Below are 16,345 nucleotides of genomic sequence, written 5' to 3'. Positions count from 1 at the left end.
TCAATTAAAAAACATCTTAAAAACATCTAAACAATAGACGTCTATCTGACGTTTGTTTATTGTCTGACATTTATTTAAGACGTAAACTTAGACGTCTTTTACACTAATTTCAAAGAATTTTATATTTACATTTTAGATGCTTCTATGCTTATTTTAAACCAAAATTTTTAATTTCCAGTTCTTTTTTTCTTTAATTTTATGAAGTTTCAAATAAAATGATAAAAAATAAAATTTTGTGTCAGTTCAAATTTTTTTTATTTAATTTAATAAACCTTCAGAATTTTGCGTTAATTTTTTTCAATTTAATTTAGTAAACTTTACTTAATTTAGTGTCAGTTCAACTTTTTATTATTTGATTTTGTTGCAATATTTAAGCACATAATAAAATATAGTTCGAAGAATCAGGATCAACGACACTAAAAAAATTATTGTTTGTGGAACATCTAGAGCCATGGGACTTGTGTAAGTTAATAACTCTGGTCCAGTGATGTAGCTTCTGTTATTATAAAAGCATTCACGATATGTAGATTTCTTAGTACACCTAAAAAAAAAATGCTCTTGTTAAGAAAAAATTAAGAACATAAATGTTATGTAGTAGAAAATTATATATATATATAGTAGAAAATTACTTATCAAAATATTTTCATTTTATACAGTATGAAATGAAAACAACGAAAATAAGAATATTAGGGTTTGGTTTAATTTTTTAACATTTAACTTTAGTTCTTTTTCAAATTTGTTATTTATAGCCTGAAAAATTATTGTTTTAATTAAGTGCAAAAGGTCATTTTCAAAATTTTCCAAATCAGGAGTTAAAAGTGGAATTTTTTTATTTTATCCATAATAATGATTATCTTGGTTATTAGTGAATACTTTGCTTGTTTTCGGTTTTTAGAAAAAGTGTACTTCCCAACGAACTCTTTTAATAAAATACAACTTTATTATAATAAAGAAACAAAAAAAAAACATACGTGACTGCTTTGATGTAACAATGGGCAGTTATGATGACGCAGAAGTTTTTGATTTTGTGGAACTATATATTCTAGATTTATTAAGTAAAATAATCAACATTAATGACCTATGCCTTTATTGTGATGATGGTTTAATAGTAAAGCGTAAAAAATCTGGTCCACAGCTAGATAAAGTTAGAAAAGATATAATAAAAATTTGTAAAAATATTGGTTTTCAAATCGAAATAAGCATAAATTTAAAAACTGTGAATTTTTTGGATGTCACATTTAATCTCTCTGAAAATTTATATAAGCTTTTAAAAAAACCAAATGAATTGTTGCATATTAACTTAAATCATCCACGCCAAATTCTAAAACAAATCCCGATTTCAATTAATAACAGATTAAAATAAAATTTAATCCTAGAAGAATAAAAAAAGTGAAATAAAACTGGAAATGTAATTCGATTGAACCCCATATAAAACAAAATTGATTCCACTAACGTAGTAAAAGTGTTTTTAAAATTGGTCTATAAAATCCCCCCCCCCCTCCCTTCTAAAAGGTTACATCAAATTTTTAATCGAAATACAATCAAAGTTAGCTACAGTTGCACAAAAAGTATGGAAAGAATTACAAAAGGTTACAATAATGCTTTGCTAAACAAAAAATAAACCCTTAATGAAAAAACAACAAAAATTGTTATTGTAAACAAAACAAAAAATTGACCAAATGAGTGGAAAATATTTTTCAAAAAATACAGTATATAAATGTGTTATTTCCTCTAAGAATGTACCTGATAAACAATATATTAGCTTAACAGAGGGTGAATGGAAAAGTGTTTTGCCAGTCATAAACAATCCTTCAAAAATAAAAAGTATTCAAAGATACCATGCTTGTCAAAATACATATTGGAATTAAAAGATAAAAATATTGATGATTTTATATTGAATTAGTCCATCCTTAAAATAGCACCTGCATATAATAATATATATAAAAATGCATATTATGCATACAAGAAAATTTTGAAATAACTACACATGCGAACCAAGAATGTTTATAAACAAAAAATTGTAATTGAATTCTAAATGCATGAAAATAAGTTTCTTCAAAAAAACTATAAAAATTAGTGAGCTCAAAAAATAATTATATCAAATACCCCCTTTAAATATATATACTTTTTAAAAAAACATAAAATAATTTTAAAGAATTCATTTTATAATAGTGTTAGCATATTCCACAAATGTAAGAAAATTTACAGTTGCTAAGACATTTATGGTTCTTCTAATTTAAGTTTTGGTATATATTGAAATTTTATTAATTTGAACATTCTTTTCTGATTAGTCTTATTTGATGAAGTGTAAAATGAAAAAAGTTTGGTAAGTTATTTTCTACTAATTCACTATTCTTTAAAGAAATTATTGTTCTTTTAAGAATATTGAGCACTTTATTTTGCAAAATACATTTAAAATTATTTGTATATATATGTCTTGAAATTAAAAAAAGAATTACTGGAAATTTTTCTGTGCATATTCAAACTCCATTCTAACAAAAATATTGTAAAAATAAGCATAAACTGAAAGATATCGGCCCCACGAAAACCATGTTGGCATTCTTTTTGTATAGAATCCTCCTAACATCATGTTTGTATAACAGAACAAAATTGTTACTATGTTGGATGTTTTCAGACTTTTAATGCTGCCACCAATAATTAAGCCAACAGACTATAAGAATAAAAACGAACTTTAAAAAAAAAAAATCACTTGAATTTTGTTTTCAATAATTAAAAAATTTAATAAATAATACCTGTGAAACAGCTGTTAATAAAAATACATTAAATAGGCCTAAAAAGAATACTGGAGAACGATTTAATCCAATCATCCAGTATGATATTGTGTATATTAAAGATTGAGGTATGATTAAAACTGACAAATCAACTATATTTTTTACAGTGTAAAACGCAGATAAACGGTACATTCCTGCAGCTCTTTCTTTTTCAACAACTTTATCTTCCGAAGGAACTAACATAAAAAGCAATATCAGTAGTATTATTAACGTGTATATAAATATGTAAGTATATACATATATATATATATATATATATATATATATATATATATATATATATATATATATATATATATATATATATATATATATATATATATATATATAAGTATATATACATATATATATATATATATATATATATATATATATATATATATATATATATATATATACATATATACATATATACAGCTTTAATTATGTTTTTTTTTTGTAACAGTACATTTATATTTTACTCCAGTATAAAGGGAATATTAGACCTGAATAAATATTTAGTAATATAACAAGAACATAGTTATAATTAAGTGTATAATTGTTCTCTAATTATTAACTAATCTATAACTTTTTAACTATAATAAATTATTATACTTATAATAATAATGTGGGAAGTATTTATAGTATACTTAAGTACTTGCTTACTTACTTACTTATTTAATACTTAACACTTAACGACTTGCTACTTACTTACTTAACACTTTAGTACTTGCTACTTGCAGTATCACTGAATATATTTTTATTATTCATTAAATTTTTAAAACTTACATGTAAATACCGTGTCAAATATTAACTCAATAAACAAGAAACCCATAATATAGAAAATCTAAAAGTATAACAAAGATATAACCAACAACTGGACGTAATACTTCGTAATTAAACAAGCCGCTTATAAAGCTATTTAACAAAACTGTATACCGCTCCCTCGCGATCACGTAGTGAACTTTCATCATAGGGTGTTTGGAACCATATAAGTCCAGAAACTATTGAAACCAAAAAAGCCTAAAAATATTTAAAAAAATACTTGCACAAATATTTAACAAAGTATTTGCACAAATATTTAAATATAGATTATACTATAATAAAGAATGCTGCAACATGACGACCACCAATTTGATACTCAATCAACCAATAATTTATAAGATTTCTACATTTCAAAGTTGTCTATAAATAGTGCAACTAACTAACATTAAGCAAACACTAAACGATATCAGTGTTAGTAAGAATAATATTATTAATGATAATTATAATTATAATAATAATTACAAAAATAGTGATAAAAAAATAATAACAATAATAAAAATAGTAATAATAAATAAGAAGGTGCAGCATATTTGTAATGCCGCACGTAATTTGGAATACTCGAATATCTCAATTAATATAGGTCAAAGTACATGAAGTAAATAGTTAATAAATAGCATATGAAGTAAATGATTAATAAAAACAATGCGTTATCTAGATACTTTTGCTGACAGTCACAAGTTAACGAAAAGTCAATTTTGAAAACTTTTTCGGTAAGAATGTAATCCTTTATAAATATTTATTCATATTTTCAAAATCTTCCTTTTATTCAATTAAATTATCAAGAAACCTTGTTGATATATGATTGCATTTTGATTTTAATTTATTTATAATTGTCCGTAAAAAAAAAAAAGGTAAACACAATTTGAATACAATATTTCTAATTACCTGCACCTCAAGTAAAATCATACTTTTGGAGATTTTTGTTTCGATAGAAATTTTGATAAGGCTCCTAATTTTTGTTTTAGTTTTGATTTTTTATATTATTAAAATGATATAATTTTTGAATAATTTTTTTTTTTTTTAATTGAACTAACTTATAAATATTCTACTTATTCAAAACAAACTGGTATTCGATATACCTGCACTTTCTCTTATTTTTATTAATATCAATAATAATAACAAAACATAAACAAAGTAAAAATAAAAAAAATAATAACGCAAACAAAGAACCTATAAAAAAAATACAATCAAATAAACATTATTTTACTAAAAACAACACGACAGTTACAAATATCTACAACAAATCAACACAGGAATTACAAATATCTACAACAAAACAACACAAGAATTATAAATATCTACAGCAATTCAACACAAGAATTAAAAACATCTATAACAAAACAACAAAGGTAAAAATTACTGAATTTAAAAATTAATAAAAAATTTTTGTTGATGTTTTTTACTTTTCTTAGTCAAATTTTATAAAATTCAATATTTGTGCACTTTCTTTCAAAAAATTTTTTTCAATGTAAGAGTTGTAAAGTATAAACTATAACTAAAATCCAACGCAACGCTACTCATATGCCAATGCGATGTTAACTATAATGCTACTTTAGCACAACGCAATTTTCGATTTAAGCACAGCAAAGTTCTCGATTTAATACATAAAATAACCCAACGGAAAGTTAGGCTAGTGAAATTTAGAAAACTTCTCATATGTTAGATTAGAAGTAACAAATACCTTACACTAACTAAATTGTTTAGCTCTAGAATAAAATCAAACTTTTTTTATTTTTATTTTTAAAATAAATCAACATTTAAAAATACATAAATAATCCTTTAACGAACCTGGGTTATGTTTACTGCGTTAAAAACATCTCCTTTTGTCTGAATAAAAGTCCGTTTCCACAATGCAATTACTTGGGTCCTGTATGATGTAGGCCATTTATTAGCATGTACTTTAAAGATAGACCCGTTCTATTAAAAATTAAATTTATTTATTCAATTATTCTATATTTTATCAATAGTTATTTATCAAATCATCTATACATTTATGGAATATCATTTAAAAAATGTAAAAAAGGTCATGAAATTAAATTTATTTAATAAAAACGTATAAAACCTCATTTTTTTCGTTTTTTCCCGAAGTAATTTCGCAACTAGTTTGAGTATCATTGTTTACCACAGCTTTATGCTCTTCATAAGCTATGTTATCATATGAAAATGAGATGTCATCTGGACTTTTTGTTTTGCTTTCACTTATTGCATTGCTACGTTGTTCTTCTTCAACTATGTTTTTCCTTTATTTAAAATTTAAGGAATATAACGTTTAAGTAAAACAAAGGTAAATTAATACAAGACATAGGTGTATGAAGAAAAATTATATTTTTTGAATATATCTTTTTAAATTACTTATTTATTTCTTATTTAAAAAATTGAGGAGGATATTAAAAACGCTTATATGTCAAGTAGCATATCCCGTCTAAATGAAAGTATTTTTGTTATAAATGCTTAAGTTTCCACATACTTATCAAAACTTTGTCTTCCTAAAATAATAATTTCATAAATAAAATGACCAATTTCATGTTTTGCATTTAGCGTTTTAGAGTCTGCAAAACCTTTTGGACCTTTTAAACGACTCAAGTAAATGGTAACTTTGAGTGAATATAAAGTCTAAATAACGACCAAATTGCCTTTTAAATTAAATGTTTATGTAAAATTGTCGTTCATCGAATAATATAAACCACCTGAAATAACTGGAATGACTAAAATACTGTACGTCATATTTGTATCTCATAAATTGGCAATTTAATGAAAGCATGATACTACCACCCCGCAGTAGACCAGGTGGTAGACAAAACCTCACAAAAAAAATTCAAAATACTTTCAACTACTTAGTATATTATGTATATAAGAGCATAATGTATGGTTTAAAACATTATTTGTAGTTTGATAGTACATCATAAATGTACAATTATCATTTACAATTGAATATATTTAGAAATTTATTTATTAATTTTTATAATAAATATATCATCTATAACTATAACAACGAATAACTTTTAAATTATTTAACATACGCGAAATTATTTGACACATTATTAAAATTTAATTTTATAGCTTTACGAAAAATGTCACTACAAATTCCAAGGTCTTGTATTAAACTCACAGTTTCATTTTGAAATTTAAAAGTAAGATTTTTATTATTAATATTAAATATTATGTTAAAAGTGGCGCATATAGTTTAGAACCTGCTGGAAAAGCTTATTAATGTTAAAATAAGTTAATACAATTTAAGTACAGTCTGTTGGTGCTGTTTAATTCTGCTTTTAGCTGGCCCTTTAGGTTTGGTAAACATTAAAAAAAATTGTCGTAAAATGCTATTCGCGACAAACCTGTTTTTTTGGTTTTAGTCAATAATAGGTTCTGTGCTTATTATACTGGCCTAATTAAATGTAGCTGAAATGAAAATCATGACCATATTCATGTTATATTAATTTATAATGGTTGTACTAATAATGTTAAAATTGTTTTTTTGTAGTTGATATGAAGATAAGTGATGTCCATAAACGTGTACGGCATGACCAACTAAAGCCTACTGATAAATCATTTTCTTTGTCTGTAGAAGCTATTTTAGTCTTTACAATTTTGGGTTCTACTGGATGTACTGCGTCTTTAAAAGTATATTAAAAGAAATGGAATGATGCAAACCGGGGAAATATAAAGTTTGAGAGTAAAAATAAAAATTGGTTGGCTCAGGACTTTAAATCTACATGCAGTAATAATATATCTGAGTCTGAGAATTCTAGTCAATCACATACAATTGGTGGAAGACCAAGTTGCTTCTTTGAAGATGTATCTGTCAAAACCAAAAGAAGAAGACTCAATGATGCTATAAATAATTTTACTACTGATGAGTTGCTCCACTTAGCAAAGCTTAAATTAAGAAATGAGTTTAATTATGAGGTTGCCAAGCAAGTTGCTGAGATATCAGAACCTTCTAATCAGTTTAAAATGTATACACCTAATGAAGGTCTGGCATTAATTATAGATGGTTGCATGTCAAAATCAACAACATTAGATTGTCCAAAGCTAAGTGCTATCCAGAACACATCTTTGTTGATGATTATTCAGCACAAGTACCACTACAAGAATTACTATAGCATACAGTAAAAAGACTCTGTGAGGTGCAAGCTCCTGTGATCAGCACAATGCTGGATGGTTTGACCCGGTTAACTTTGCATTGCTAGGCTGGATTTGATGGGGCTACTGGGCAAAGCATGTACAAGCAAGTGAGTGGTGAGGAAGCTGGAGATTGTAAAAAAAGAAGAATCTCTGTTCATGACCTGCTTGGCACCACTAGAACTCAGTGGGTTCTGCAATAACAAAAAAGTACTATTATGGCGTAATGACAAGCCATCATCTACTGCATATTGTCGTCCAATAAGATTTTCTTTTCAAAAAGAAAGCAAAGCTGTTGTCCTAAAAAAATCAAAATATTTAGAATCTGAAATAAAAAAATGTGACATTTTTAATATTACATTTGGTGGATAAGAACTGGTTGTCAAAAGTATTATTGAACTGACCACGATTGATGGCAAAATTCAAACTACTCTGTGTGATGTGACTAATTCAACTCAATGTTGCTCTGTGTGTGGTGTGTCTCCAAAAAAACTTGAATAACTTAGAAATGGTGCTGAAATTGGACAATGCTAGTAATTTAGAACTGAAATATGGCCTTTCTAGCCTGCATTCCTGGATTAGGTTTTTTAAGATGGTATTGCATATTGGATATAAGCTGTAAACTCAAAATTGGCAGTCTAGAACTATTAAAGATAAAGAAAATGTTAAGCAAGTGAAAAAACGTATCCAGACAAAATTTATGAACCAAATGGGACTGGTTGTGGATTTCCCAAAAAGTGGAGGATCTGGTAAGTGAAATTAAATAAATAATTGTATATAAATTATCAGGTTAACTATCACATATATGTAATTTTTAGGCACCAGTAATGATGGAAACACCGCCTAACGATCCTTTGCAGACTATCAATCAACTGCCAAAATTTTGAAAGTAGATAAAACTCTTTAATTTTATTTTTACATCATTCTAGTCACTTTACTTTCTGGAATTTAAATTATTACTGTCAAATTTAAAGAGTTTTGTATTACTGCTCTACTTTACATATCTAAGTATTCCTGATATTACATGTCACAATCAGTACACAAAATTTTAGTTCATGGCCATGCCATCATTGCTTGACAGTACTTGCCAATTGGACTGATGTTAGAGGAGGCCCAATAGGCCCGCAACAAGGATATTAAAAAGTTTAGGTAAGATTTCAGTTGAAAGACTTCTAGAATAGACACAAATCGCGAACTGATTAACAGACTACTTGTATCTAGTGATCCTGTCATAACTTCATTAAGAAAAGTTCATTAAAAAAATGGTAAGAGTTGAAAAAAAATTCCCAGTGAAGTTCTGGCTTTGCTGAGGGAATCAGCTCCAACTTCTTCTTATTCTTTGTAGCTAAACACAACTTGTTCTTTGATTTTTGAAAATTAGGTTGATTTAAAAAAAAATTTTTACTAAGCCTATTAATTGTAATTTTGTTATTAAAAATTAAAATATTCTTGATAAAAATAAGTATTATTTCATGTATAATGATTATTTATATATCTAAATGGGTTTGGGGAGCAATTGGGTAATAATTAGGTTTTGTCCACCATGTCTCATTTACCTGGCCCACTGTGCACCGGCTTTAAATATGTTTATCTACTTTAGGAGATCAACAAGCTGACTGCAATTATATAAACAGACATATGAATAGTTTTAAGACGTATGAATAGTTTTAAATCTACGTTTTAGGTATTTGAGCTAATAATAAAAATAATAAAAGCTTAGAAAATTTGAAAACATATCTGAAACATATCTGAAACATATCTGAAACATATCTGAAACATATCTGAAACATATCTGAAACATATCTGAAACCTTATTTATTATTGTTGGCTCTTTATCAGTATTTATCAAGAAGAATTTCATAATATTATCTAAAAACTTATATCTATTCTTTGTTCTGTTATCTTTTATAAATTTTTTTAATGTTTTTGTAAATTATTGGTATTATTTATACAATTGTTTTTTCTTAAATTTACACTTTATAACATGCTTAATAATTAACGATTCGCTTAAATAAATCAATATGAAATGCAAAGTTTTGAGTAATTAGATTAACTAATTATTTACTTTTAAATTATAGTTATTCTTGATATAAGTTGCTCATTACTTGCTCTAATCAAAAGACAAAAGTCTTTTGTATTAGAGCAAATAAAATATAGAAAATATAAAAACATTTGAAACAGAAGTGAAGGTTATTAATTGTTATTTTATTATTATTATATTAATCGCCCTCTCTAAATATGTTTACTAAAAATACGAACAAGCAAAAAATGGTTCAAATTTAGGCAAGAATCTCTATTTATTCGCCTTTAAAACAAAAAACTTAAAAAGTTTCTAGTCACTTTATTATCTGGATTTGAAATTGATACAAAAAACATAAAAAGTTTTGGCGGATAAATAGATTTATTTTATTTCGCTGTATGTAAGTTGACATCTCCCAAACTTTAAATAAACTTTGTTTTTTAATATATTTTTATATGGTTTTATAAATTTATATATAGTTTAATGGTTTTTTTTGATGTCATTTAATTATCTCCTGACCGTTAGAAAACCGTTTTTTTATACAATAATTTTTCTTGTATTACTCATTTGTTTTCTACGCCATCATTGACAACCATAATTAAAGCATAACAGTCGACATTTTCATCATATTTATGATTCTCAAAACTTAAATAACTTAAAATAATTCGTAAGGAAACCTAATTAGATACGTTGCTTTTTTTTAGTTACTTTTTTAAGTTACTTTTATCAACTACTTTTTTCAGTTATTTTTTTTAATATATGAGTTTGAAATTAAGAAGCTTTTATTCGAGGTAAAGATTCTTCACTAAGCCATTTTTCATCATGTTTAGGTCTAAAAATAATAAATTTCACATTTCGTTTGTTTTAAAAAAACTATAAAAAAAAGATAATTTTTGTTTAATTTTGGGATTAATCAAAGGAAAATAACTTCAATTCTTTTCACATACTTTAACGCAGTATATGTTAACAGTTAAAGGCAAAAGTTGTCGAAACAACGTGATTCTGAAACTAACAGTGGCTAACATCCTTAATTACCCTCACTCTCATTCCGAATCTCTCTCACTCTGCCAATTCTACTTATAATTACTGTTATATATATTTTTATACTTTTACTACGCGCAGTTGCCTTTCTTTGCTTTTTTCCGTGCAGGAGCGCGGCGCTCAATTAATCAAATTTAAAATTTTCAATGCGCCTTCCTATGCAAAAATAGAGGAGAATGGCAACCCTAATTAGTTTAGATTTTAACTTTTTTATCTCTAATTAACCGAAATGAATATCAGTATTTTAAAATTTAAATTGTTATTCTCAAAACATTTTATTAGTTTTGTAAAAAAGTTAAAATATTTTACCTAATACTTAGTATTACTTGCTTATATTAAGCAAAATCAAAAACAATTAAAAAGAGTAAAAATAATTCAATTACTGAAATGCTTTAAATCCTTCAGCAACTTTCTCGTGAATTTCTGTCTTCTTTAGTTTCTCAACTAATAAAGAAAAAACTCTTTTTTAAACATTATTGTATGTGTGTCTGTATGCATGCGTGTGTGTCTGTGTGCGGATATGCGTGCGCGTTTGGGTGTGTCTGTCTATGTGTGGATGAGAGTTTTTTTGTGTGTTGAAAGGTATAAGCAATGCTTACTAAAAAAATCAGCAGGATTCCAATGAGGGTGCACTGGCATTCCAATAGACTCAAAAAAAGGTAAAACGTGACTGTTTTTCCCAAAAAACATAACCTATTTCAAGATAATAAGTCGTTTAATAAATTAATAGTGACTAATAATTTAAAATTTAAAAATAAAGCCAATAATTTAAGCCTGAAAATAACTAGAAAATAAACAAAATCAATGCTCTGTTCCAAACTCCCTCTGTTCCAAAATACTGTTCCAATTTGCATTTAACGTAAAAAAGTATATACAATAAACTTTATTGTTAATTTTATATGTATATATAAATATATATAAATATAAATATATAAATATATATATATATATATATATATATATATATATATATATATATATATATATATATATATATATATATATATATATATATATATATATATATATATATATATATATTTATATATATATATATATATATATATTTATATATATATATATATATATATATATATATATATATATATATATATATATATATATATATATATATATATATATATATATATATATATATAGAGAGAGAGAGAGAGAGAGAGAGAGAGAGAGAGAGAGAGAGAGAGAGAGAGAGAGAGAATTTAGACATTTTTCTAAAATGTAATAAACATTTTTATGCCGATAATATCGTTTATTACTGCACATTATTATTTTTGAAAAAACTTTTTACTTTTAAAAATTTCGTTTCCAAATACTGTTCCGATTTGCTAAAAATGGGTAGCATGAAAAAATCTCTCCAGAAAAATCCACCCAAAATTATCCCTCGGTAAAAAAATGCCTCTGAGAAAAATTCCTCTGGAAAAAACCAGGATTTTTTTTTTACTGCGCACAAAATAAACGATATATCAATATAATAGTTTTTTATTATTTTATACATACATATTATGTTACAAGCAAAACCTTAATTTTTTTTTTATTCATAAATTGACTGAAAAATAGGAAGTGCATGCAAAGAGCGTGCATTTATTGACTGAAAAATAGGTAGAACATACTAGGAGTGCCGCTACATTTTCTGATGGTTTTGGTTTGGCCAGACAATGTATCGATTTCAAAATGTATAAAAAAAAAAATTTTTTGCGGGTGATTTTTTCCTGGGGGAATTTTATCTCATAAAAACTTTTTTTTCCTTTTTTTTGGGAGGATGGGGGAATATTTCCAAGAGGTATTTTTTTCTAGGACCCTAAAAGGTATTTTTTTCTTGGACCCTAAAAGTGAATTAAAAGCTCGAAAAATCAAAAAAATTTTCTCCTTTTTTGTTAAAAATGGTAAGATAATAACATCAATTAAAAAAATCTACACTTAAATACATTCTCAATAAATTAATGCTCATAAAGATTTGTACCAAATAAAACCACGTGTTAAAAATTCAATTTTATTTTTCTACGGCAATAACAATATACCTAACTTTTAGAAACAACTAGCAAAACCTTTTTTAGTCAAAAAATATTTTTAACATTTTTTTTGAAAATGAGTAAAAGAGATAATAGTAAGCTTACAAACGAATAACGTAGAATAATTTATTATCCCAGAGCATTGATGGAAATCTGAAAAAGGTTTAATTAAAAAGATTGCTGAAAGATTTATTGTTTGCACTAAAACAATCAGTAACCATTCGCGTCAAGGAAAAGAAAATTCGCCATCAAACGTGTGCTCTAAAAAAAAAAGAAGATCTGGACGAAAGAAGAAAAATTTTCAATTGTAAGGAAGAGTTTCTGAAATCCTATTGAACAAACGGAAAACAATTAGAGCATCGGCAGGATCTATAAATATTCCAACAACAACCCTTCATCGTTGACTTAAGAATGGTGATTTGAAAGTACGCACATCACCCCCCAGTGGGCACAGTACGTTTTTAAAACGTTCTTTGGACGTTTTTATTTGGTTTAAACCTTATAGAAACGTCTAAAAAACGTTTTAATAACATACCGTGCCCACTTGGCCGTAAAGCCTTTTTTTAACAGATAAAAATTGAAGGTACCCTAAACTATTTTTATACAATAGGACAATGCAAAACCAAAAATAGCCATTGACAATCCAGAGTTTATGGTCGACGCTTCTTATATTTTCTAATGATATTTCCTATACAATTAGATTTTTAGAAATAGTTTTTTACCCTTATCTCTTTTTTAAATTGTGCTTTTATCAAGTTTTCGATTGACTCCTGAATTTCATTTACTTTTATCATAACTTTAATCTCTAGTATTATAAAAAACAAATTATTATTACTTATAAAAAAAACATAATCGATGGAAGAACAATTCGAATAACTTCATCAATAAAATATACTTGTTAACACTTTTTTTTCTGCAATATCACTAACCCATGCAGCAGAAAGGATTAAAAAGGATAGGGGATGATTTTCAACATCTTTAATAATATTTTTTCTTCTAAGTACATACGCTAAAAAAAGTAAATATTTTTACCTATAAAGTATATTTAATTTAATTTTTCAATTCAATATACTTCGTCAATTAACAAACAATTTTACAATGTTCTTGTAAAAATAAAATAAATTCTGACAGAAGAGAGCAGAAGAAAAAACATTTTTTTATCTTGTTCTTTTGATAGCGACATAGTTTACTTTTTATATACATTTAAATTCATAAAATATATTAGTAAAATTGGTTCTAACATGTTTAAGAGTTTAACATACACCAGTAAATACATAAAAACGAGTTTAATAAACTTTGTTTCGCTTTTTTTTTATTTGCTTTAATTTTGGCAATAAACTTTTTTGTCATTATTTAGGATCAAGTGTTACAGACGTAAACCGACAAGTAATTGAGTAGTCTGGTTTTTTAAGTGATTTTGGCGCTATGTATAATTGTGAATATAATGTCTTGTTAAGTATCTGTGATTAGTTAAGAGAAATTTAGCCGAAAATATGATGTTATCGACACGTTTAATTTAACAATAAAATTTGATAAATGATTCGCTTGTATGCATTTAAAGCACAAATTTCTTTTAGTAAAAACTTGGCGTGTGCGTATCTGCATTAAAAATTATCTGACTCGTTTGTTTGTTTCTTGCTGTAAATTTTTTTTTTATGAAGACAAGTGATTACTTGATCCCCAGAGTTAAATAGATTTTTTTTTTTCTATTATTTTGATATTTTTATTTAATTTCATAATTATATTTTATAATTTGACATGATTTTCTCAATTTCATCAAATAATATACCAAAAATTTTCATTAAGTGGACTTTTTCTACTTTTAATGCTGTTTATAATTAAGCCTGGAGTTTAAGGAGTAAAACCTCAGATTTTGAACGTTTTGTGAATATAATGTATTTTGTTTTATTTTTATTTAAGGAAAGTTTATTAACTTTAAACCAATCGTTGAGATTTATTAGTTATGTCTTAACAGATAAAAAACGAATTTTAAATTATTACCAGAAAAGTGAATATTAGTATCATCCACAGAAAGTATAAAGTTTAAAAATTTGAAAGATAAATGGATATCATTTATATATTTACGAGAAATAGCTGAGGACTAAGAATTAAGCTTTGAGGGAAACCACAACTAATAATTTCTATGTATTAGTTAAGCCATACGTAACAAATTGTTTATAATTCTTAAAATAAGAATATAAAGTCATTATAAGTTCGAATTCAAAATTTCGTAGTTTTGCAATTTATAGACAAAGATTTCATGATTGACAGTATTGAATGCCTTTGATAAATCAACAAAAAAAACCTGTGTATATATGTTGTCATCAAATCTTTTCAAAATACTAAAGTCAAATCAAGATGCTTAGTGCAGTAACTTTTCTAAAACTAAATTGCTTATAATATAAAAGATTTTTTTTTTCTAGGTAATTGTATACTCTATTGTACACTACAGGCTCAAGAAGGTTTAAAAAACAGGAAAGTATTGAGAAAGGTCTATAGTCAGTTCTATAGAATCATTGTCACTTTTATAAATAGGGACTATTATTTCAAATTTTAATTGATCAGATAAAACTTCATTTTTTAAGGAAAAATTAAAGATAATATAAAATGGTGATTGTACAATATCACAGACTGCTTTCAAAACATTTGTACTAACATTTTGAAGTCGTGCACTTTTATTTGTTTGAAGCGTGTTAAAAGCTAAACAATGCTTATCAATGGAAAGTTTTAAATTGTCTATTACAAATTCAGATTTTTTTCAAAAAAGATTTGTTACTTGGAGAGATTTCACTGTCCAATTTTTTCCCAATGTTTATAAAAAATAAAAAATTTAGTTCCTCAGCAATTTTTTTCTAATTAAAAATCTTAAAATTAGTTCAAGTCTTTCTTGGATTTCGCTTTATACCGTAAACTCGAAAAGAAGTTTTTTTTAATGCTTTTTTTATTTTTTTGAATTATTTTTTGTAATTTTTATATTTCGTTTCGTTATGAAGATTGATTTTTTTCTTAATTTGTTCGTAGACCTTTTATTTTTTCATTGATGATTTTAAAATTCTTTTTGTCATCCACTTTTTTAGAGTTAATGGTTTTTTTAACTTTGTGAACAGCTCAAAATTATTAATTTTTATCTGTGTTTTTAAAAAAATCTGCGTCATTACAATCGTTGAATCGTTTCCAATTGATTTCCTGCAAAAGTTTTCGAATATGTAAAACTCATTGTTAACTTGCCTTTTTATATTAAGAGTTTTTTGATTGTACAGCTTTCAACATTTGTTGTTAAAAAAACAGGGATATGGTCACTAATATCTGTTTCTATCATATCACTGTTTAACTTTAAATTAATACTGAAATTCTTAATAATAATATTATCAACGATAGATGTTATTTTTATGAGTAACACGCGTTGGTTGCACAGCAAAAAATATAACGCTAACATAACGGTTACATAACGGTAAATAAAAGGTTTAGGGTTATGTTTACCGTTATTATAGTAATAAATATGTCTAAAACGTTACGTTGGCCACAATTATTTGTAT

The 16,345-nt window shown here is 25.7% G+C and overlaps 1 protein-coding gene across 2 annotated transcripts in view; it reads right to left on the bottom strand.

Moving 5' to 3' along the window:
- Positions 1-231: 231 nt before the first annotated feature.
- Positions 232-16,345, bottom strand: part of LOC100208394 (uncharacterized) — a 43,541-nt gene continuing 27,427 nt past the window's right edge. For both annotated transcript variants that reach the window (XM_065793334.1, XM_065793335.1), the window contains 9 exons: positions 11,379-11,472; positions 11,163-11,223; positions 5,659-5,836; positions 5,385-5,513; positions 3,711-3,794; positions 3,561-3,618; positions 2,754-2,968; positions 2,460-2,671; positions 232-541 (listed from right to left, as the gene is read on the bottom strand). In XM_065793334.1, coding sequence (XP_065649406.1) covers positions 349-541; positions 2,460-2,671; positions 2,754-2,968; positions 3,561-3,618; positions 3,711-3,794; positions 5,385-5,513; positions 5,659-5,836; positions 11,163-11,223; positions 11,379-11,472 — 1,224 coding nt within the window. In that variant the 3' untranslated portion in view covers positions 232-348. The remainder of the gene's footprint in view (positions 542-2,459; positions 2,672-2,753; positions 2,969-3,560; positions 3,619-3,710; positions 3,795-5,384; positions 5,514-5,658; positions 5,837-11,162; positions 11,224-11,378; positions 11,473-16,345) is intronic.

This window comes from Hydra vulgaris, chromosome 03 (genome assembly GCF_038396675.1).
Source record: "Hydra vulgaris chromosome 03, alternate assembly HydraT2T_AEP".
In the NCBI taxonomy this organism is placed as follows: Eukaryota; Metazoa; Cnidaria; class Hydrozoa; order Anthoathecata; family Hydridae; genus Hydra; species Hydra vulgaris.
The sequence above is the reverse complement of the archived record's forward strand: the minus strand, read 5'-3'. Positions and strand labels throughout refer to the sequence as shown.